The 22,269-nt window shown below is 46.2% G+C and overlaps 2 protein-coding genes across 5 annotated transcripts in view; one reads left to right on the top strand and one right to left on the bottom strand.

Moving 5' to 3' along the window:
• Positions 1–22,269, top strand: part of LOC144822807 (myotubularin-related protein 9-like) — a 465,914-nt gene that overhangs the window by 7,081 nt on the left and 436,564 nt on the right. The gene's annotated exons all lie outside the window — the stretch shown is intronic.
• Positions 1–22,269, bottom strand: part of LCK (LCK proto-oncogene, Src family tyrosine kinase) — a 564,072-nt gene that overhangs the window by 433,016 nt on the left and 108,787 nt on the right. For both annotated transcript variants that reach the window (XM_078680721.1, XM_078680719.1), the window contains exon 2: positions 16,972–17,075. In XM_078680721.1, the coding sequence (XP_078536847.1) occupies positions 16,972–17,070 (99 nt within the window). In that variant the 5' untranslated portion in view covers positions 17,071–17,075. The remainder of the gene's footprint in view (positions 1–16,971; positions 17,076–22,269) is intronic.

The following is a 22,269-nucleotide window of genomic DNA, read 5'->3' as shown; positions in this document are numbered from 1 at the left end:
GCCTCACGCCGCTCGCCCCCGGAGACAACCTGTGTAGGGATCAGGTGAGCTGCAGGCAGGGAAGTGCAGGATAATCAGCTTGTATTCAGGGCTTAGGACGGAGCTGGAGAACTACACGTCCACCATCGACGGCTCCAGGCCACGCCCCCCCATGTGTGGGTCTGATTTATCAAAGGAAAGGAGAAGTTGTGTGTCATCAGAGTAGGAGATGGGGATAAAGCCTAGTTTCCTTAGTAGCCCTGCCAAGGGGTTAACATAGATATTGAATAATGTGGGGCTCAAACAAGAGCCCTGCGGAACCCCCTTGGTGTCAATGGTAGTCTGGGAGCGGTAGGGGCTGAGGTTGATAGTTTGTGTTCTGTTCGCTAAAAAGTCTGTCAGCCAGTTCAGAGCTTTACCCCGAATACCTACATTCTTGAGGCGTTTGAGCAGGATCTGGTGGGAGATGGTATTGAAGGCAGCAGACAGGTTGAGCAGCGCCAAAAGCACTGCCCGGCCACTGTCTGCTGCAACTCGGATGTCGTCAGTGACTTCCACCAGTGCTGATTCAGTGGTGTGCCAAGGGCGGTAACCAGTTTGTGATTAGTCAAGGTGATTAGGGAATTTGGCGAACTCAGATAGGTGTTTGTTTATATGTTTTTCCAGAAGTTTTCTGTATAGTGGAAGCAGAGAGATGGGACGGTAGTTAGCAACATCTTCTATTGGGGCTTTTGGGTTTTTCCTTATGGGGATAACTTGTGCTGCTTTCCACTCAGAGGGGAGAATACCTTCTTCCAAGGAGCTGTTGAGGATTGAGCAGATTGGCGCCACAAGAGTTTTGGATAGCAAGGCAGAGGTCTTGGCAGGTAGGGGATCTAAAGGGGATCCAGATATAACTATTTTTAGGAGAGAATCTACTTCTGTAGTAGTGAGAGCTGGGAAGGTTTCGAGGGTGGATGTGTCAGTTACAATGAAGGGAGGGTCTATTTGAGGATCAGAATGGCGAGCAGACACGGAGGTAATTTTTTTGTAAATAATTAAAATTTTCTGAGAGAGGTGATTCGCGATGTTGTCTCAGAGGATTTGAGATGGAGCCTCTTCGCTATTGCATGCTCCTAGGTTGGTAAATGATTACAATATCTGGAACAGTGTGCGGGGAGAGTTTTCTGCTTTATCAATCTGCTGCGCAATGTGTGATTTACGAGCTAATTTCAAATTTTTATGATAAGCTGCAATGCATCTTCTTCAAGGTCCAATCCCTCCACAAACATGCCACAGGAAATCTGGGACATCCTCGACAGCACTACCACAGACGTAGCATTCTTTAGCGAAACCTGGACCAACACCACCTCGGGACCAGCCATCGCCATTCCCCAAGGATACAAGATCTCCAGGAAGGACCGCTCCACCCGCCCTGGAGGAGGATTCACTATCGTCCACAAATCCACCCCCCGCATGAGCACACTCCCCGACGATCTCACAGACCTGATGGAACACCTTCACTTCAAGATACTGGCCAGCCTGACCTCCACCCTCCGTGGAACCCTTATCTACCGACCCCCTGGACCCCACGGACTTTTCGCCAACTCCATCATGGACATCATCTCCCCGCATGCCATCGCGTCCACCAACTACACCCTACTGGGAGACCTCAACTTCCACCTCGACAACCAACTGGACCCCAGCACCATATTCCTCCTGGACAACCTCCACAGCATTGGACTCCGCCAGATCGTGACCAAACCCACGCACTCAGCAGGACACACCCTCACAACAGGAAACTCCATCACCTTCAACAACACTACTGAACTCCCATGCACTTATCATCGATGCGTCCACTTCACCTTCAGAACACCCACAATCCACAGACACCAGTACCTCCTCCTATGAAGAAACTGGACCAGAATCACCGACGACCAGCTAACCTCATCGCTCAGCAACTCCACCCCAACCATTGTGAAAAACGACAACGCCAACACCGCAGCCCGAACCCTGCACAGACGGATCTCCGACAGCGCCAACACCATAGCCCCCTCAAGAAAAACAACAAAACCCACGCCAAGAAAGCTAGATGATTCACAACCGAACTTCAAGAGTCCAGACGCACTTGCCGCCGCCTTGAAAAGGCCTGGAGCGACACCAAATCACAGAAGCCCACAACAACTTCAGAGCCGCCTCCAACGCCCACCACCAACTCATCAGAAAAACGAGGAAAAAAGCGATTGAAGACAGAATCTCCACTCATGCACACAGCAGCAAAGAACTCTTCAACATCATCAAGGAGTTCGCCCAACCCACCAGCGAGTCCACCAACATCCCTCCCTCAAAAGACCTCTGTGACAAACTAAGCACCCTTTTCCACCACAAAATCAAGAGCATCTACGACAACTTTGACTAAGACAACCAACACACTGAACACTCACCAACAACCCGACACCCTGAAGCCAGCAATCGACAACTGGACAGCCCTCACCACCGAAGACACACTGAAGACGATGAAGTCAATCCACTGCGGGGCCCCCACGGATCCCTGCCCCCACCACATTTTCAACAGAGCCGCCGACACCATCTCACCCATGCTCTGCAACACCATCAACCGATCCCTGGCAACCGCCTCGTTCCCTGACGACTGGAAACACACTGAGATCAACCCCATCCTGAAGAAACCCTTGGAGGACCCCACCGACCTCAAAAACTACAGACCCATCTCCCTGCTCCCGTTCCCAGCTAAAGTAATCGAGAAAGCCATCAACAGCCAACTCGCCACATTAATTGAAGACCACAACATCCTCGACTCCTTCCAATCCGGTTTCAGAAAAAACAACAGTACGGAAACCGCCCTCCTTGCCTCAACAGACGACATCCGTACCTTACTGGACAAAGGAGAAACAGCATCCCTCATCCTCCTCGACCTCTCAGGGGCATTCGACACAGTCTCTCACAGCACCTTAACACGCAGACTCCACGACGCAGGGATCCAAGACAAGGTTCTCGACTGGATCCGCTCCTTCCTCTCGGGCAGAATGCAGCCGGTCAGACTCCCCCTTTCCTCCCAGACCCTGCACCTACCACCTGCGGATTCCCCTTGGGGTCCTCCCTCAGCCCTACGGTCTACAACATCTACATGGCTCCGCTCGCCCCCATCGACAGAACCTACGGACTCAAAATTGTGTCATATGCAGATGACGCTCAACTCATCCTCTCCCTATCCAACGAACCCAACACCGCCAGACACAACTTTCAAGAAGGCATGGAAGCCGTCGCCAAATGGATGAAAAAAAGCTGCCCACAACTAAACACAAACAAAACGGAAGTACTCATCATGGGCCCAAACCCAGATGCCTGGAATGACACCTGGTGGCCCCCCACCCTCGGAGCCCGCCCACCCCCATGGACCACGCACGCAACTTGGGAATCATCCTGGACTCAGAGCTCAAAATGGACTGCCAGATCAACTCCGTCTCGTCCTCCTGCTTCCACACCCTCCGCCTCCTATGTAAGACCTTCAAATGGCTCCCCCTCAAACACAGAAAGACCGTCACTCATGCCCTGGTCCCCAGCAGGCTCGACTACAGCAAGCACTCTATGCCGGAATAAACAAAAACCTCACCCGCAAGCTACAGAACATCCAAAACGCCGCCGCAAGACTGGTCCTCAACCTGCCAAGCCACTGCCACATCTCCCAGCACCTGCGCACACTCCACTGGCTCCTCATCGAAGCTAGAGTCACCTTCAAGATGCTAGCCCACAAGGCCGTCCCCAACACCGGACCAGCATACCAGCATACCTGAACAGCCGACTCAAATTCCATGCACCCCAAAGGACCCTACGATCAGCCCAGCTCTCCTACGCCGTGGTCCCCCGCAGCAGAACGACCAGATCGGGAGGCTGCTTCTTCTCCTTCCACGCGGCAAGTGCTCCATCTCAGACAGATAACATCGCTCCCCATCTTCGCAAGAAACCTCAAAACCTGGCTCTTCGACAGACCCCCTTCTTGATGGACTGGAACCTGCAAAACCCCCCTCACACCCCTAGCACCTTGAGACCCTTAGGGGTGAGTAGTCGCACTTAATAAACACCTGATTTGATTTGATGCACTTTTGAATAGATTTTTATGTAATGAGACGTTCTAATTTTCCACAATGGCATTTTTCGTTTCTGAGGATAGGGGAGTACCATGCGGTATGTATATGTTTGTTAGAGTTCGATTGAGGTTTCAAAGGAGCTAAACGGTCTGCGGTGGATAGCAGGCTTGTAGTCAGAGAGGATAAGCGTTTCTCTCTGTTGTCGGTTTCCGAGTTATAGGGAGGGGGGAAAGCTTCCTGGAAGTTGATAGGTGTGATTTTATGCCATTCGTAACTCAAGGCTGCTTACACCTCTTAGTATCTACTACGTAAAATCTTTACCCTGTTAAAAACGTTTTCTGCAGTACCAAAACATTTGTGTGGAACATACTGGTCACAATTTATAAACTTTCATCTGCACACAGGGTTACTCTTCCTTTCAGAGATTTATAATACGTTCAACACTTCTACACACCTATGATGCATTAGAAAGCACATGCATTTTGTAAACACTTAAACCCATTAGCTGGACACAGGCTTTACAAAATAAGGCAGAAAAGTAATATGGCAGTTACCCACCACTATGTAAACTATAAAACAAACTAACACATTTATTGGATGATGTCATCAGTGATTTCATCAATGATGTCATTAGAGATGTCATCAATGATGTCATAAATTATGTCATAAAACATGTTGTGAGTGATGTAATATGTGAGGTTAGACAGAGTGCATGTTAGTGGTGCAAGTTATAGTTAACTATACCTGTTTTTTTCTAAGATTTTTTGAGTTCAAAACGCTATTGTTGTCACTGATCTATTCACCCATGATGTTGCTTACATCTTTGGTCTTTTCTGTATCTAAATGCTTACCTTAATAATTATTAACATGCCTGTGTGGTAAAGGCATCCGTGGTAAAGGCATATTTGTAAAAGCTGTTTCCCTCATGTCATAAAGCAATTTGCTATACATTGTTGGAGTGGCCGCACAATCATAAGCTTTGCCGCTCTCATTTGTCCAATACACTATACACAATCCACTTCTTCCCAATAGCCTTATGCAGGGTGTGAGCCGCACGGCTTTGAGAGAAGTCACCTGTCTGTCCACACATCCTAAGGCAAAGGTCTGTATTTACTTCGCCATCGTTTTAACCTTGTTCTGATGAACCATCTTCTCTACAACAATTTAATCGGTATCAGTCTAAATTCTGCCATAATGGTCACTCCCGCCACATTAATTGGTGTTTTCTACTCGGGTGTATATCTTGTGTTTCTGTTTCTCTCAGGAGAGATGATGCTCAAGACAGGAAAGTGCAGCAAATTACACTCACATGCAAAGTGGTGATGGGGAGTATGAGCTGTTAATAGCATTGCAAAATGTACTTTCTGGTTTTGAAGTAGAAGCAAAATCACTTACACCTTTGTGGCCTTGGAGTATTTTTCATAGCTTTTGCAAATGCACAAAGGTGGTGAGACATAAACTTCTCAGAACCCTAATCTTTGCCATTCCACTGTTTCTTACCATCAAAGAAAACCTGTTGTGGCGCCATGGGAGGGTCATGAGTTCAATGCTTTCATGTAATGGAGGAAGAGGAGGCCTACCAGCAGTGTGAGGTCACTCATCACTGGAGGCCGCGCGGGGAAGCACCTGCTACATTTGCTGCTCAGGCAGGCGCTTCATATTGGAGTTAAAGAGGGGCACCGTTTTTTCCTTCCTCTCTGTGTCTCTTAGGCCAGGTCCGGCATTGTTCTGTTACATAATCTCTTTTTAAGCACGCAGTTTGTTTTTCCAAGTAATGTTACTGTCAGCCCATTAGCAATGAGATGCCTCCATTTGCATTTGAAAGGCTTTCGCTGCCCCTCCCACTTATTTATCAAGTCATTGCCCAATAAAAAAGGCAACATTCTGGAAATGAATATTGTTTCACAATTCTGACAACTACTATGACCATCTGCCAATCCTCGCGTTTTAGTCAAAAGTATGTTGTACTGTGGGGTTAGTGATTTTTTAGGTCTCGCCTGTCGATGCGCATGCGCATCGAGCAAGCGAGACTATAGGGGCTCATCCACACTTTATCTAACTTGCAAGGAATCGTGGCGATTCCTTGCAGTGCCCGTGACTTTTAAGCTCAATGCGCATGTGCATTGAGCTTAAAAGCGCGTGCACAGCCGCCCGCATTCCTCCGACACCTTTGAAGTGAAGCTTAGCTTCACTTCAAAGGCCCGGCTTCTTCACACCCACATGCCTCTCTGCCCCGCTCCGCCCCCTCCCCTGAGTCATCCTGCCTGCCCCTTCCCGCCGTGTCGCATTTCTCCTCCCCCCTCCCCTCTCTTCCCTCTTCACTGACCAGGTCACGAAATCCATCTCCCCTACTGATATACATATATACTGTCAATCTGCCGCTGTTGCGTCTCCCCCGTTGGTGTTATTGACCCCAAAACACACTAGCTGCATGCCTCCTCGTACCTTACTGTTGCCTTTCTGCCCTCTTACATATCTCCCCCTATAGACAGACACTGCTTTCACCTTGCCTCCTCTCCTCCGAGTTGTCCTTCTCTACCCACGCATAATTGCCGCCAGTTTATGCCCCTTACTTTCCCACAGTTCTACATACAGACGCACACCCGTGTGCACCCCATACGCACAATTGGCTGCTCTGTATAGCACATGGCACTGCACCGAAGTCCGTGCTGTCTGTCCAGATTCATCCTTGTCTGTCTCTTCTCCGTGCACATATGTACTCTCTGTTTGCGTGTCTTACTTCTGTCGCCCCTGAAAGTTACAAACAAGCCCCTACTGCTCACAAGTGTACACTTTCGCTGCCTGCACCGATACGCATATGTGCACTCTTGTCTCGCGCACATTTTTACATTTCTGTTTGGTTGTTTGTGATGCCTGTCTCCACTCCAAGGCACAGATGCTGCATGTCTCTCACGCTGCCCCTTTTCTGCGCGCGCGTGTACACACACACACATTTTCCCGTCTATGTAGACGCGCACATGCCTATATCAACTGCTTCCTGTCAGCACACACGCGTGGCCTCTCTGTTGAGTCTGCCCCATCACACAAACACGGGCAGCGTGTCTATCCGTGGTCCCTGTACACGCACACGTGCCTGTTCTGTTACATCTGTCTGCTACTAAATAGACACACACATACACATTTCTGTTTGCCTGTCTGTCTCTACTCTCACTGTCCACACATGCAGTCGTTTCTCGTCTGAATTGATACCTCTTTATCTCTGAACCTACCATTATATGCACACGTATGTTGCATGTCCTGTTACCTCTGTCTATTGCCAAAGACACACGCACCCGTTTCTGTGTACCTGCCTGTGTTGACTGCTCCTTTTCCAATATGATAGCCTTTCTGTCGTGTTCCCGCTGAACTCACACTCACAGGCCTGCCTGCCTGCACCTACCCCTTCATGTGCGCGCGCACACCAGACGCAAACCCTCTGCCCTTTTCTCCTTACCTGCCCCTACCGGCATGCACATGCTGCTTGTTTCATTTGACACTTACTGCTCTTAAAAACACATACATGCACGTCTCCTTTCGGCCCTGTGCTGTCTACATGCTCCCTCAGACTCCTACAAGCCTCCTGTCCTGTTCGGGAGCACTCACACATACAGCTCCTCCCCCCTCCTCCTTCTACTCTCCTCCCCTGCCTGCCTGCCGTGTCGCACCTCTCCCCTCTCCGCCCCCTCCCCTGCCCGCCCCCTCCCCTGCCCGCCGTGTTAGGTTGCTGTGCATCTAGCAGTCGCCGGATACCTGTTGCTAGGTTAGATTCTGTTCTTTGCTGCATACAATTTTATGGGCCTGGTGTTTATATCCTTTATGTTCTCCAGTTCGAGGAACAGAAAACATAGCTTGAAGGGCTAATGTCCTGCAAACCATAGTGACAGTACAGATGCCCTCCTTCGAGTACAGTCGTTCCCATGAGCCTCTTTTGACAAGCACAGTTTAGTCAGGGTGTGGCTGCTGATACATGTTGCATGGTAACGGCCATTACAGGCTGCAAATTGATGCTGGCCCATAGGGAAGATGTCTTTACTGAATTTCTTTTTTTTGCCCCTGTCCTGTCTCTCCTCCTCTCCCTCTCTATACCCTCCCCCTCCCCCCCACCACTCCCATCAAGTCCCTCTGGCCCTTCCCTCCTCCCCGGACCCCTCCTCCCCTGCCCCCTCCACCCGTTCTTGTTACCACTTGTAAAGAGAAAGCGGACTGAGCCAATATCTCAGACCAGACGGGGCAGGCCAGTTCCGTGTCTGAAGCTGCATGAACAGCATTCGAGGTGATGCGCAAACTGCACTGGGACGGCCCTGGGGTTCAGGGCCAGACCCCCCGCCCACGCCTTGGTTAATAAATAGCTCCCCTCTACCCTCCCCGGATCGTCTAAAGGACAAACAGTAGAATAACCTTTTTTTTTTACTGAAAGTAGTCACACAAGCACAGTACACAAAGCTCCCCGGCCTGTAGTTCAAGCCCCACCCCACGCAGCACCTGCAGGGGGCTGCCTGATAGAATCAGACTGCCCACACCCCTCCATAGGCGGTATTCCGGTGCTATTGTGCCCACTCTGGTAATCATGACGCCCCCTGCTGCGTGCATTTACAATGTGATGCGTTCCTTCCGCTGGAGGGCAGATTCGACCACACACTGTTCACAATCACAAGCAGGCTCTGTTCTGCAAGGTGCCGGGGGACCTTCCTGCAGCCCACGCGTTTCTAAAATGTCAGTTCCGTAGGTGTTTCCGACAGCCCTCCCCGCGGCTCACAGCACGTAACTTTCCTTAAGGGATGTTGTTTATCTCGTGTTTTGTTTTCTTTTTATAGGGATATGTTTTTATGCATTTATGACAAGGTCTCGTGGCGGTGTCACCTCGCATCCCAAAATACCTACCCCCTCACCCTCAACCCCTCACCCTCACTCACCCTCACCCTCACTCACCCTCAACCCCTCACCCACCCTCAACCCCTCACCCTCAATCCCTCACCCTCACTCACCCTCACTCACCCTCAACCCCTCACCCACACTCACCCTCACCCACACTCACCCTCACCCACACTCACCCTCACCCACACTCACCCTCACCCTCACTCACCCTCAACCCCTCACTCACCCTCAACCCCACACCTACCCTCACCCTCACTCACCCTCAACCCCTCATCCTCACCCTCACTCACCCTCACCCTCACTCACCCTCAACACCTCACCCTCACTCACCCTCAACCCCTCACTCACCCTCAACCCCTCATCCTCAACCCCTCACTCACCCTCACTCTCACTCATCCTCACTCACCCTCAACCCCTCACCCTCACTCACCCTCACTCACCCTCAACCCCTCACCCTCACTCACCCTCACCCTCACCCTCACCTTCACTCACCCTCAACCCCTCACCCTCACTCACCCTCAACGCCTCACCCTCAATCACCCTCAACCCCTCACCCTCACTCACCCTCACCCTCACTCACCCTCACCCTCACTCACACTCACCCTCACCCACCCTCAACCCCTCATCCTCACTCACCCTCAACCCCTCACCCTCACTCACCCTCAACCCCTCACCCTCAACCCCTCACCCTCAACCCCTCACCCTCACTCACCCTCACCCTCACTCACCCTCAACCCCTCACCCATCCTCAACCCCTCACCCTCAACCCCTCACCCTCAACCCCTCACCCTCAATCCCTCACCCACACTCACCCACACTCACCCACACTCACCCACACTCACCCACACTCACCCACACTCACCCACACTCACCTTCACCCTCACTCACCTTCAACCCCTCACCCTCACTCACCCCCACTCACCCTCAACCCCTCAACCCCTCACCCTCCCTCACCCTCATTCACCCTCAACCCCTCACCCTCACTCACCCTCAACCCCTCACCCTCACTCACCCTCAACCCCTCACCCTCACTCACCCTCAACCCCTCACCCTCACTCACCCTCAACCCCTCACCCTCACTCACCCTCAACCCCTCACCCTCAATCCCTCACACTCACCCACACTCACCCACACTCACCCACACTCACCCCCACTCACCCTCACTCACACTCACACTCACCCACCCTCACTCACCCTCACTCACCCTCACCCTCATGCTAAAGATTTACAAAAAAACCCATTAACAATTCTAAAAGCACTAACTCTAATGCTGCGAGACCTATTGCATTTCTAATGCTTGTCTTATAACACTTTCCTTATGGTTTAAACACTCCAGAATACAAAGTGGTGTTGGCTAAAATGCCACAACCGACCAAAGGAGTTATACATAACCCTGAGCCATGTGTCAGCAATGTTTTACAATTCAAAAAAGACTTCTAGTCCATTTCACAAACTGCTTGTCTCACATGTAAAACCAAAAGTAAACTCTGGTCACATCTTTTTTGAAGGTTCACGCTTTCATTCACATCAAGCATTACAATTACAACTAGCAGTGTGAATGCAAATCGTTTTGTTTTTTGTGCAGTGGAAAGTTTTATATAGAGCTTCACAACAAAGGTACAACATGGGCAGAAGCAACACAATCTTCCCTAAAGCAAAGTCTAAATAAAGGAAAGTTATTAAATAAGTTATTAAGATAAAGAACATCACGCAATTATCTGACAAATACAGAATAGGTGCAATACAAGCAGCTAACACACTAGAGAGGGAGTGAGGAGATTTAATGGGCAGTTGTACGCTCTCAATAAACAGACCTAAACATAAAAGGAGTGCAAAATTCGAAGAAAATAGCAAACTTTCTTTCCAATTACCATACATTCATGTACTTATATACGATGATGAACCTTTCTCTATCTAACATGGTTTGCTTCACCAGTGGGTTCCACGTCAAGCACTGAGAAGCATCCGAGAATACTACTGTTCAATGGATGTACGGTTTCCGAGTTATGGGTCCTTGGTTTGGGTTAGGTTGTGTGCCCTCTTGTGTCACAATTTATGTTCTTTCTAAATTGTTATACATATACTAAAATTATGTGAGCAAGCTAAAAATGTTTTACTGATGTTTCCTTAACACAGCAGTAAGAACGGGACAATCAAGTAATAGACACTGCTTATCCATCAACATGTTTCAGCATTCAAATATTGCCTCGAAGAAATCTGGTGCCTTCCTCAAGAATATAACATATGGTGCGTTTTGTAAGACGCACGTTCAACTGTAGGAATCTTGGTGCTAAATAACAGATGGTTATTGTTACCCAACAGTACTACTTTTATTGACCTCAGATGGGTGAAAGGCTGAGTGGACCCTCCGAGATTTGAACCTGTGACCATGAGGTCGAACACAGGCCCCTGCAATAGACACATTAGTTTACTGAGCCATCAGACCCCATTCTCATATCAAATATTGTGAAAATCCTGGTTCATAAAGCATCTTATGCAAATACATTAAATATATCCAATATGTCATTTGTTTTTTTTCATAAGATTGGACAGTAACAGTGGGAAAAAAACCTTTGTCAAGTAGCATGTGCATCTTGGACAGAAACAGAGCAAGCCGCCCTCCTTCTGAGGGAAGATAGAGGTAAGACAGCAGCAGCATAAGCTTTCTCCATTTCAAGACAGGCACAAATTCACAAAAGCAGACCAGGAGGTTGAGGCTTCTCTTACGTCTCTTCTAAAGCATGGATCGGCCTCCCACTACACAACAGAGACTCTACCTCTCTTCTGAAATTCAGGCAAGAGGTTGAAGACCTGGCTCTTAGGCAAAGTCCTCTCCCCCCTCGCTCCCAGGCGGACAAGGCCAGCCTCACACACCTGCTCAGCGCCAGAACACCCTCATGGGCGATAGTGCACTATACAAATATCCATAACATACGAAATTGTTCAGTAGCCGTTCAAGCGTTGCTTCCACACAGAACAGGTACAGCATGACAGCTGCAAAGCAATCGCCCCCCTCTCACAGTAGGCAGCAAGTGTAATGCTCCATTGCTCAGGGAATAGATCCCTCAGGGCCGACTAGTATAAACGTTCATCCCTCACAGAACATATACAGTTATCCCATGATTGGCATGTAGCGTGCAGACAGCTCTCTGGAGCAGGTACTTCACTCACTGAGAGGAATGTAGAGGTGGACGGGTGAGTGATCATACAAGTTCTGACACCATTTTCAATTCGGTGATAATCCATGAGGGTATTCTGGGACTCCTGCTGCTGTCAGTCGAAGACCTGCTGTGTTAGTTGATCCTGTGTTTTGCCACATATTGAGAAGTAGCAATTACCTAGTATGTCACTGTTATTTGCAGCTGCCCATCAAAAGCCTCTCTATGCTCCAGACATGAACACAGCTGCCCACCTTTTTTAAAAGGTTTTGAATGCGCACGCACCTGGCAACTCTGCCCCGGTGCTGGACCTGTTCAAAATGTTGAGGGCTGCCAGTATGTCACTTCTTTTACTCCTGACATCTTGGAAAACAAAGCCAGGTATTTTTTAAACTCATTCATTCCTGACCCTTCCATTCTCACACCAATACACATAGTTTACTTCACTCCAAAGTGCTCCCACGTATTCGTTCGTCGTAGCACCACTCCCCGTCGCGCAGGGGGGCGAGAAGAACTCGATGATGAAGCATGCCACCAACAGACCTTTTGGTAAGTGAGGATTATTTTAAAAAACGTTATTTTTCCCATGATAGTAACCAAACGGTTCACTTGGGTATAGTCACTTTTTGGAAGGTTAGCACTTTATTTTTGTAAATTCTGAGTGAACTCTTTTTGTTTTTTCATAACTTACAGAGGAGATTGAGTCCATGACGGACATATCTCTTCACTCCCTTCTTTGTTTTTTGATCTTGGTAAACATACATCCACGACAGGAGTGAAGTAGTTGATGAGTTATCACAAAGAAACAAATGCTAGTTTTGGTGAAGGAGGCTTGAACTATGATTTTCAAGACAAAGGGCTCCCTATGTGAGAGGCTTCGGAGAAACAGCCACAACATCTTCATTAGAACTGTGCCTTTTCCCGGATAGTTTCATGAGACCTGTTCTCGAGTTCCAGGTTCCTGGAAGAGCTTCATATTAACTGTCCCTTGGCAGTGAAATAGATGAGGCGTGCAAGCGAATACAACCGGTGGCCCGTGGCTGCTGGGGCTGAGAAGGTTTGGCTCATTTCCTTGGGGGTTCTTGATTGCTTCTCAACCACGCAGACCTCTGATCTATGAGATATCCCATATTTCAAGATCACTCTGCGTCAAAGACAACCATGTTGCTTGGGTATTGCCTTGCAAGATAACCAGATTTTTAAAACATAGAAGTAGGACTACTAAGGCATGGACTTAATTGGCAGCCCTCAAAAACATAGAAAACAAAGTCAATACGACATGAAGGGAAGGATTTTTCAATGAAAGACTTACACACAGTACCATATGTGTTCATTAAATAGCTTTCTGATAAAGGGCTGCTAATTAATCCTGAACTTGAACACTTGAAAACTTGCTTTTTATTCATTCCGCGGTCTCGGAAACTCGGAACATGGGCTAAGTTTACGAGGACTGTTCTAAGAAATCTGTGACTCTCGGCCACCCTATGGGACCCCTGAGAGTTTCTGCTACTGCTTGGAATACTCGATCTGCCCCCTAGCGGTGGCTGAGGGTGCGTGCCAGCACACATTCTTGCTGTCCTTTAGACCTGCTCTTGCTGTCAGCACATACCCTTCCTTTCTGAGAGTCACTCTTAGTGTCAGCCCATATTTGACCGTTTGCTTGTAGTTGCTGGGAGCTGCTAGTAGTAGGGCTAGCATATGTGTCAATAGGGCAAAGACAGGAAGACTTGCCTACAAGGCCACACAAGGCCAGTGTAGGATTTTTTTGTGCATGAATCTCCCACCACCTGGAGGCCTGGTGGGTGGACTAGAGGACCCTGATGGAGTGGGGCAAAGAAGCTTATGGAGAGCATCTGTGAAGGAGACCGGGGGCTACAGACGGTTCTGGGACGGCTACCCGCCACTGTATGAGGACCGGCTCCTGAGGTCACTCCGTTCAACAACTGAACTAGGGGGACATTACAGGTGCACAATAACACTGAAATAGAACACACTACTCCTGGAAAAATACACTGCCAATTATATTTCACTAATCACATTTATTGACAGAAGAGACAGTGGGGAGGTTAAGTGGGACCCCTTCCACCCATCTGCTGATGGACCCAGACTTGGCCTCTCACAAGGAAAGGCCACGATTATGACCGTGATGAAAGATCTACCGGTGACTATTAGGCACACAACGGGAAAGTACCTTTGCAAGAGGAGATCATGGAGGGAATCGAAGGCCTCTTTGTATCTACAGACGAGAGGTGAGTATTGAAGGGAATGCCTGCCATAGGTGGAAACACCAGAGCGGTCCATGATGTTGTGACCCTGCGATACCCACGGTTCAAGGAAAGCGAGATTTCCTCAACTGCCAACATGAAGCTTAACGTGGAGTAATAACAATGTGAGTCTAAGGCCACCCGACTCTGCATGCTGTGCCTCCCTAATCCAGCAGATTCTAGGCTCTAAAGCTGAAGTGTACGCTTTTTAAAGAGGGGAGTAAGGAAGTAGACCTGGGGCCCTGTGCATTAGTGGACAGGGTGATTAGGCTACCCGCCTGTGGTTTAATGATGAGGGGGCATGACCGAAACAGTGAAGATGCAGTTGCTGTGCCCACAGCAAGGTGAGTTTATTATTAGGTGTGCAGCCAAGAAGGCTAATCTGATGGTGAGAGGTTCTCAGCTCCACATGTTCCCTCAGTTGTGTTTGGCAACCCTGAGACATAGGCATGACCTGCAGACTGTGAAGAATGAGTTTCCACCCCCAGTATGGAGGGGCCATGTGGTTCCCTGCAAAACTGAGGCTACAGGATGGGGAGAAGACTTGATTGTCATTAATCCTGAGGTGGCCTGGGAGTTTCTATCTACAAAAAAGCGATGGTCGGCAGACTGAAATCTGGTGGGGGGTTCTGCCGCCTACTCTGGAAATTCACTGCAAGTTTGGCCAAAATAGGCCAAAGCTTTGTATCTGGTTTGAGACTATTGATTAATCTTAGGCTGGGGACTGGACACTAAGGTAGGGAAACATGGCTGAACGAAGAGGTTAACTGTCTAATGTTACGCTACTTATAAGGTTTTGTCTCCGTTATCTTCTCTCTCTCTCCGTTTACTAGATTGGCTTTCGGCTATGGCCTAACGTTAATGCCTCTGTTCCCAATTCAGAGATGTTCAATATTTTATATATGTTTGAAAAAAATAGTTTTATACAGCACAAACTAGACCCGAAGGTATACAAGCGCTTTACACGAGCACCAGTTGTGTTTCAGAGGGACACATTCATTTTTGTTAAGCAGAGGGACTCAAACCGGGTCCCCAGCTCCAAGGATGACTGCTCTAGCCGTTAGGCCACAACCTTTCCCCTTCAACTGATATTCGATATAGACTGGGAATATCGAATCTCAAATATTAACAAGTCACCACATTGTGACCACAATATTGAGGGACAAAATATTGAAAGGTAAGTTTCCATATATTTTCTACACCTAACGCCACATATACAACCCTTGATGACATATATAAATATATATCTTCAAGGTATCAAGATGTGGAGTTAAGAATCGCAAATCCATACCTTTCTCTGTGCACTAACCTGTGCAATATTTTGTCCCGCGAAATTGTGGTCACGATATTGTACTATTTCCTGTTTGATATAGTGTACCTTGATATTGTGGTCCCAATATTGTGACCTGTCAATATTTGGGATTTGACATTAGTACTGCAATCTGATATTTTAGATTGTATCTAGCGATGGGTCTTTGGTTTGGAATAAGGGGATTATGCTGCTGTTGTATTTTGGAGGCTGTCTATCTTTCTTTCTCCTTTGACACTAATAAGATATGTTAAACCAGAAAATGCATCATTGCAGAAAATGCATCATTGGCTGCCCATTTTTCAGAAAGTGCTCCACCAAGGTACTACTAACACAGCATCCCACAGAAAGTCTTGAATCACAATTGGGGCACTTTTCCTCTTTAGAGATTGGGCCTGTTGTTTTCTCTGTGTTTTCCTGCTGGTTGCAGTATTTTAGTGTTAACATCAACCTGCACTTATCTCAACTCCATAATATCGAGAACCATTATATCCTCGTGGTAATTTACACCTTTTTTATATATATCTTAACATCCTCTGGAAGCTGTCAAAAGTAGCACAGTCCTACTGTCCTCTAAAGGTTGTGAAAAGTCTCGAAAGGTTGTCAAAAGTCAACCCATATTCCTACGGTCCTCTGACGTTGTTCAGAAGTTAGTACACGATCCTAACATCCTCTGGAAGTTGTCAAAAGTCTGTACACATTCCTACTATCCTCTGAAAAAGTCAGCACACATTCCTACTATTCTCTGAAAAAGTCAGCACACATTCCTACTGTTCTATGAAAAAGTGCGCACACATTCCTACTATCCTCTGACAAAATCAGCACACATTCCTACTGTTCTCTGAAAAAGTCAGCACACGTTCCTACTGTGCTCTGAAAAAGTCAGCACACATTCCTACTATCATCTGAAAAAGTCAACACACATTCCTATTGTTCTCTGGAAACTGTCAAAAGTCAGCAGACATTCATACTATCCTCTGACAAAATCAGCACACATTCCTACTGTTCTCTGAAAAAGTCAGCACACGTTCCTACTGTGCTCTGAAAAAGTCAGCACACATTCCTACTCCCCTCTGAAAAAGTCAACACACATTCCTACCATCCTCTGAAAGTTGTGAAAAGTCAGCACACATTCCTACTATCCTCTGGAAGTTAGTGTTAGTTATCACAGCAAGTACTCTGAGTCCTGCTGTCCTCTGGGAGTGACTGACAGTGCCAGAACATATTCATGCGGACCCATGAGAGCTGTTGGTTTAGCACACAATCCGTCCATTGGTGAAAGTGAAACCACACACTCTTACCTGTGCATTGCTGTCCGGTGGGATGGGGAAATGGCAGTGTTCACACAACTCTATGTTTTCAATCCAGTCATCATAATCAGAGCTGCAGCTGCAGCCCATTTTCCCTGTAGAGACAGAAAGAAGAAACACAGTGAGCAAGCACACGTACTGCACTGGAAATCTTGTCTAGTCTGTGTCTATCGCTCTTTTAAGACTGTATCTCGCTTAGTTTCCTCTTTTTTGTTTATTTTCTAGGGCCATAGTGCTACAAAGGACCCCTTGTTGGTCTGTGGAAAGCATAGGGTGACGCTGACGCACGTCATCAGCGATAAAGGAGGGATGACCTTAAAAAAGAGAAGACTCCGGGTCCAGATGGATTTACAGTAGAATTTTATTTACACTTCTCAAATTTATTGCTACCCAAACTGCTTCACCTCTTCCAACACTTTTGTAATACTGGCAAAGCAGAGGGTACGTTTTTTGAGGCTACTATTTGTTTCATTCATAAGGAAAGCCATGATCCAAAATTTTGTAAGAACTACCGCACAATTTCCCTTTTTTGCTAAATTGCTTGACTTACGTCTCGAACCTCTTCTACCTACCCTAATCAATCCAGAACAATGTGGCTTTGTGAAAGGCAGATTAACCTCTTATGATTCTCAAATATTTTTTAATGTCTTGAATCAATCATCCACCCGCTCTTATTCAGTTGCTGCAATTACTGTCGACATGGAGAAGGCTTTCAATAGAGTTGATTGGTCTTTTTTAATTAAAACTCTATCCTGGCATGGTTTTGGCCCCAAGTTTATTTTCCTTATTTCTTTACTTTATTTGTCTCCTTCTGCCTCTGTTTTAGTCAATGGCCTTATCTCACAATATTTACCATTGCAATGGGGTGTTTGCTAAGGATGTCCCTTATCCCCTCTTTTATTTGTTCTATCTATTGAACACTTCTTGTCTCGTATTCGTCAACATTCTTCTATTTCTGGCTTAGCTTATGCAGATTTCCACTTGAAAGTGTCAGCCTACACAGATGATATTTTGCTTTTTATTTCCAACCCTAAACCTGTATTCCCTCTCTATTGCAAGAATTTTCAGATTTTCTTTGGTTTTTAGATTTAAAAACAACCAGAGAAGACGGAAATCATGCCCATAACCAAATTCTGTCTTAAACATCAATTTGATTTGACTGGTTTTCGTTTGAACAACTCTAAAATTAAATACTTAGGAATTTGGTTTAACAATTCTATCTTAAATTCGGTGAAACTCCATATGAAGGAAACCTTTAATTGTGTTTCTAGCCTTCTTTCATCCCAGAATCCTCTTTTTCTCTCATGGTGGGGCCGTCTTGATTCTATCAAAATGATGATCACCCCAATATTATTATACGTGCGCTCAATGATTCCCAATCGTATCCTTTCTACATACTTAAAAAAACTTGACTTTCTTTTATCTAAATTTTTATGGCATAATAACAAATCTAGAATTGCCTTGAAATTCCTCAAGAAATCAAAAGCAGATGGCGGTGTAAAGTTTCCTGACTTTCGACTTTATAATACAGCTTTTTGTTTGAAACATGCCTCCAAATGGCTTCTAACAGTTGACATCACTTATACTTCTTTGTGGGTTAACATTGAAAGAATATTGCTTACTCCTTTCTCCATAAAGGAAGTTCTCTCCTTTTCTGCAAAAAAATGCATTACGTCGCTCCCATTATTTTATTACACTTGTTCTTTACTAAGACGTTATTACCAACCATCTCTCTCTACTAGAGAATCTTTTCTACTATCTCCCTTATGGTATAATCTTCTTATTACCATTAACAATAGGCCTCTTTATTGGAAATCTTGGAGATGTTGAGGTATTGTATGGGTCGGAGACATGTTTGATGGTTTGACTCCTTGTTCCTTTCCTCAATTTCAAGTTTCCTTTAACAGTCCACGCTCCTTCTGGCAGAAGTTCTCAACTCTTATGGGAATCATTCTAGATGTCTCCTTTTCTCTCCTCTCCGAAGCTTCCCCACCCTTAACTGATCCTTTTTTTAAATTATTGTTGCTGTTTCCAAAGGCTTCTTTGATCTATAAATGTATTTCCTCTCCGGACCCTTTTCGTTCTAAAACAATTTTGGGGCTTACTTGGGAAACGGATTTGGGCCGTACTTAGAGCGTTGACTTCTGGAATAAGATTTGGGCAACATCATCAAACATTTCTAGGTCTGCTTTTACTACCCAATCTATGTTTTTTCTTTATCATCGACTGTATTTCACTCCTGTCTCAATAGCTACATTTTCTCCTACAAACAATGACTCTTGCTGGACATGCAACTCCCCTTCTGCTGACTTGTTTAATCTTTTATTCTTATGTCCCACTTTAGCCTCCTTCTGGGTGGATATTGGATCTCTTATATCTAAAACATTTAACTTGTACCTACCCCATACCAATGTTATCCTTCTTGCAGGTAGTTTAATAGAGTCTTTGCCTCTATCTTCACATGAAAAAAGATTACTTGCTCTAATGTTAACTTTGGCCTTTCAGCAAATCACATTACACTGGAAATGTTTAACTAAATTTCCAGTTAAGGCAGGGTGGAATAACCTTTGCCACTATCATATATTAGATATTGATTTTGCCTCCTCTCATAATCCACTTGTTAATAAAGATTTATATTGGTTACCATTACCCACTTATATAAATAAAGTTGCAAAAAAAAAGTTATATTCTCCATAAGCTCTGAAAATTTTAGACCTCCTTAAGATGTTATTTCTCTACCTTTTACGGTATATTCGTTTTTATTATTATTACTTATTGGTGCGTTAATTACTTCTTCATTGATTATTAATATGCATTGTAACTCGCTCTTCAGTTATTGACTTATGGTATACCCTTTCCCCCTTTCTTCCCTTTCATAATGTAAAACTGTAAACAGTTTTTTTATTTCGTTCAGTTTGCCCTTCACATTGGTTTGTTACCAATTCCAAAATATTTTATTTGGCTTACTGTTTTGTAATTGATTTTTTTGCTTTAAATAAAGCTTTTAAAACTTTTTTTAAAAATGAGGGATGACCTGAATCAGCCCAGCAATTGGATTAATAGAGTATAGGTTCCAAAATAGGTACAAATGGTTGTGCTCTGTGCACCCCCACAATTGAGAGAACTGCTTACCACTTCTTGTGGCCCCCTGCCCTGCGACCCCACCACTGAAGAGTCTCTTGTGCATTCACTGGACCCCTGAAGCAGTCATGCCCCCTATACTGCGAGGACGTCACTTCAGCCCGGATGTGGGGAAGAAACCGGATGCATAATGTGTTCTCCCTTACTCCAGCCCCTGGGCGGACGGTCTGCTGGTGGCAGCTGATCTAATGGGCAGAGGAAGAGACCATTCTACCTGCACTCATGAGAGAGGTGAATTTGGTTCAGTCTTTCGTGATTGAGGTCCGTGAGTGAGTGCTGTGTGGTTGTGAGTACGTGAGGTATACATGAAGATCGTGTGTTGATTGAATTATGTACTTTTTTAGGACACCACACGCAGCTCAAGATGGAGACTCCCCTCATTATATTTACAGTCAATTGTGCTTCACTGAGTTTGAAGCAGCCCTTTGGGGGATGTGCTTTGGCCATCCTATAGTATTCTACTCATGTCTGTGTTTTTTAGGCTGCAAGAAGAATTAGACCCGAAATCTGCTCCCCGACAGCAATTGGTTACAACCGACTTTGCTGCCTGTGTAGATCTGCCTAGTAGCAGCTTGATGCCACTTGAGAGGTATGGCGTGAGACTTCAACATTAACCCTGGGCGGTGAACTCCTCTCCGCTCGCAGAGTTTGCGGAGTTTCCAGCACTCAGCATTAGGTGGAGCTCACAGACTTTTTTCCTCGCTCGCGTTCACCAACGTCAAGATGGTGAGCGCAAGCGAGGAAAATCCATCTCCCAGCAAGATTTTTCCTCGCTCGCGTTGAGAAACTGCCCGTTCGCGTTGAAAAAGCTGCCGCTCGAGTGAAAATCCTCTTGAGCGGCAGAAAAGGTAAGCTTGCTCTGTGCATGGTGCTGTTCGCAATGATTGCACAGTGCGGACAAGCATCCGGCACTATGCAATCACTGCGAACTGCATTTTTCTACCGTTCTCTGCCGCTTGCGGAGCTCTGCGTAGTGCGACTGAGTTTTTTTTTTACTTCGCGTAGCTCTGCATAGTGCAACCCCGCGAACGCCGCCCAGGGTTATTCAACATTCACATTTCAGTGACCATTTCTTACGCCCTCGTTCAAAATACAGCAATTATGGAGAAATGCCTACGAGGGTGCATGAATTCCAAAGATGCTCACCTTGCGATTGGACCCTTAGTTTCCACCAGTACCACAGGTTTCTGCTAACTCTTGGTCCTATGCAGCCAGTAACAAGCACTCTTGTGGTCTTTCCAGGAAGTTGTACTGCACCATTACTAAGAACAGTAGGGAACCCAATTTCTCATTTCCTCAAAGGCGATAGGAGAAGTCTGATGCTACAGCCAGTCCTTGGAAGATTTGTAGCTGGCCTGTCTGGCTTAGGCAGAAACCGTCTGGACCAAAAGAAAAAGAGCCAAAGTCCAGGTGATTGACACCTGCGTGGAGGACAAACTCAAGGAAAAAGCTTGCCAAGGAGCCACATGTATGTGCACCCAGCCGCCTTGTATGAGACCTGAAGTGCATCTGAAGATCTGCATCATACGAAGGATGAGGACGTGCCACAAAACCTGCCCTGGTAGAGTGCGCGGCCCCCTCAGTCCACACTTGAATACCTGATGTACAGCCTCATAGGTTGCATCTCAGCCCACGGCCCAGTGATTTGAAGGTTGCAATACTGAGTGGCAAAATATTGTCCTGCCATAAAATCCTATCCAGGATATCGACTACCACAATATCATGAAGGCAAGTATAAGTAGGTATATGTAGCTTTACTATTTTTAAATTCACAACTAAAAGATACATACTGCTAGTTACTAGTTGTAGAGGTCCAGTAGTTATCAGAAACTTGGGGTCCTGATGCAAAACAAAGGCCCAGTCGGAAGGAGAGCCACTTTTGAATTCCAACAGACCCTTAGGCATGTACATGTAGATTCATAGATGTGGAGTTAAAATAGTAAATCTAAACTTATGTATATAGACTTACCTTCATGATATTGTGGTAGTCAGTCAGTCAGTCAAATTATCTTTATTCGATTATTAAAAATCATAAAAGAACGAGCATAAATACATAGCAATTCATCAGCACAAATACAAGCAAAAATTTACATGATCAACATGTTTAAAAGGTATGTATTAAAAAACCCTTTTAAAATCACAGTATAC

The sequence above is a fragment of the Lissotriton helveticus genome, chromosome 3_1 (assembly GCF_964261635.1).
Source record: "Lissotriton helveticus chromosome 3_1, aLisHel1.1, whole genome shotgun sequence".
Lineage (NCBI taxonomy): Eukaryota > Metazoa > Chordata > Amphibia > Caudata > Salamandridae > Lissotriton > Lissotriton helveticus.
This window is presented reverse-complemented; position numbering and strand designations above follow the sequence as displayed.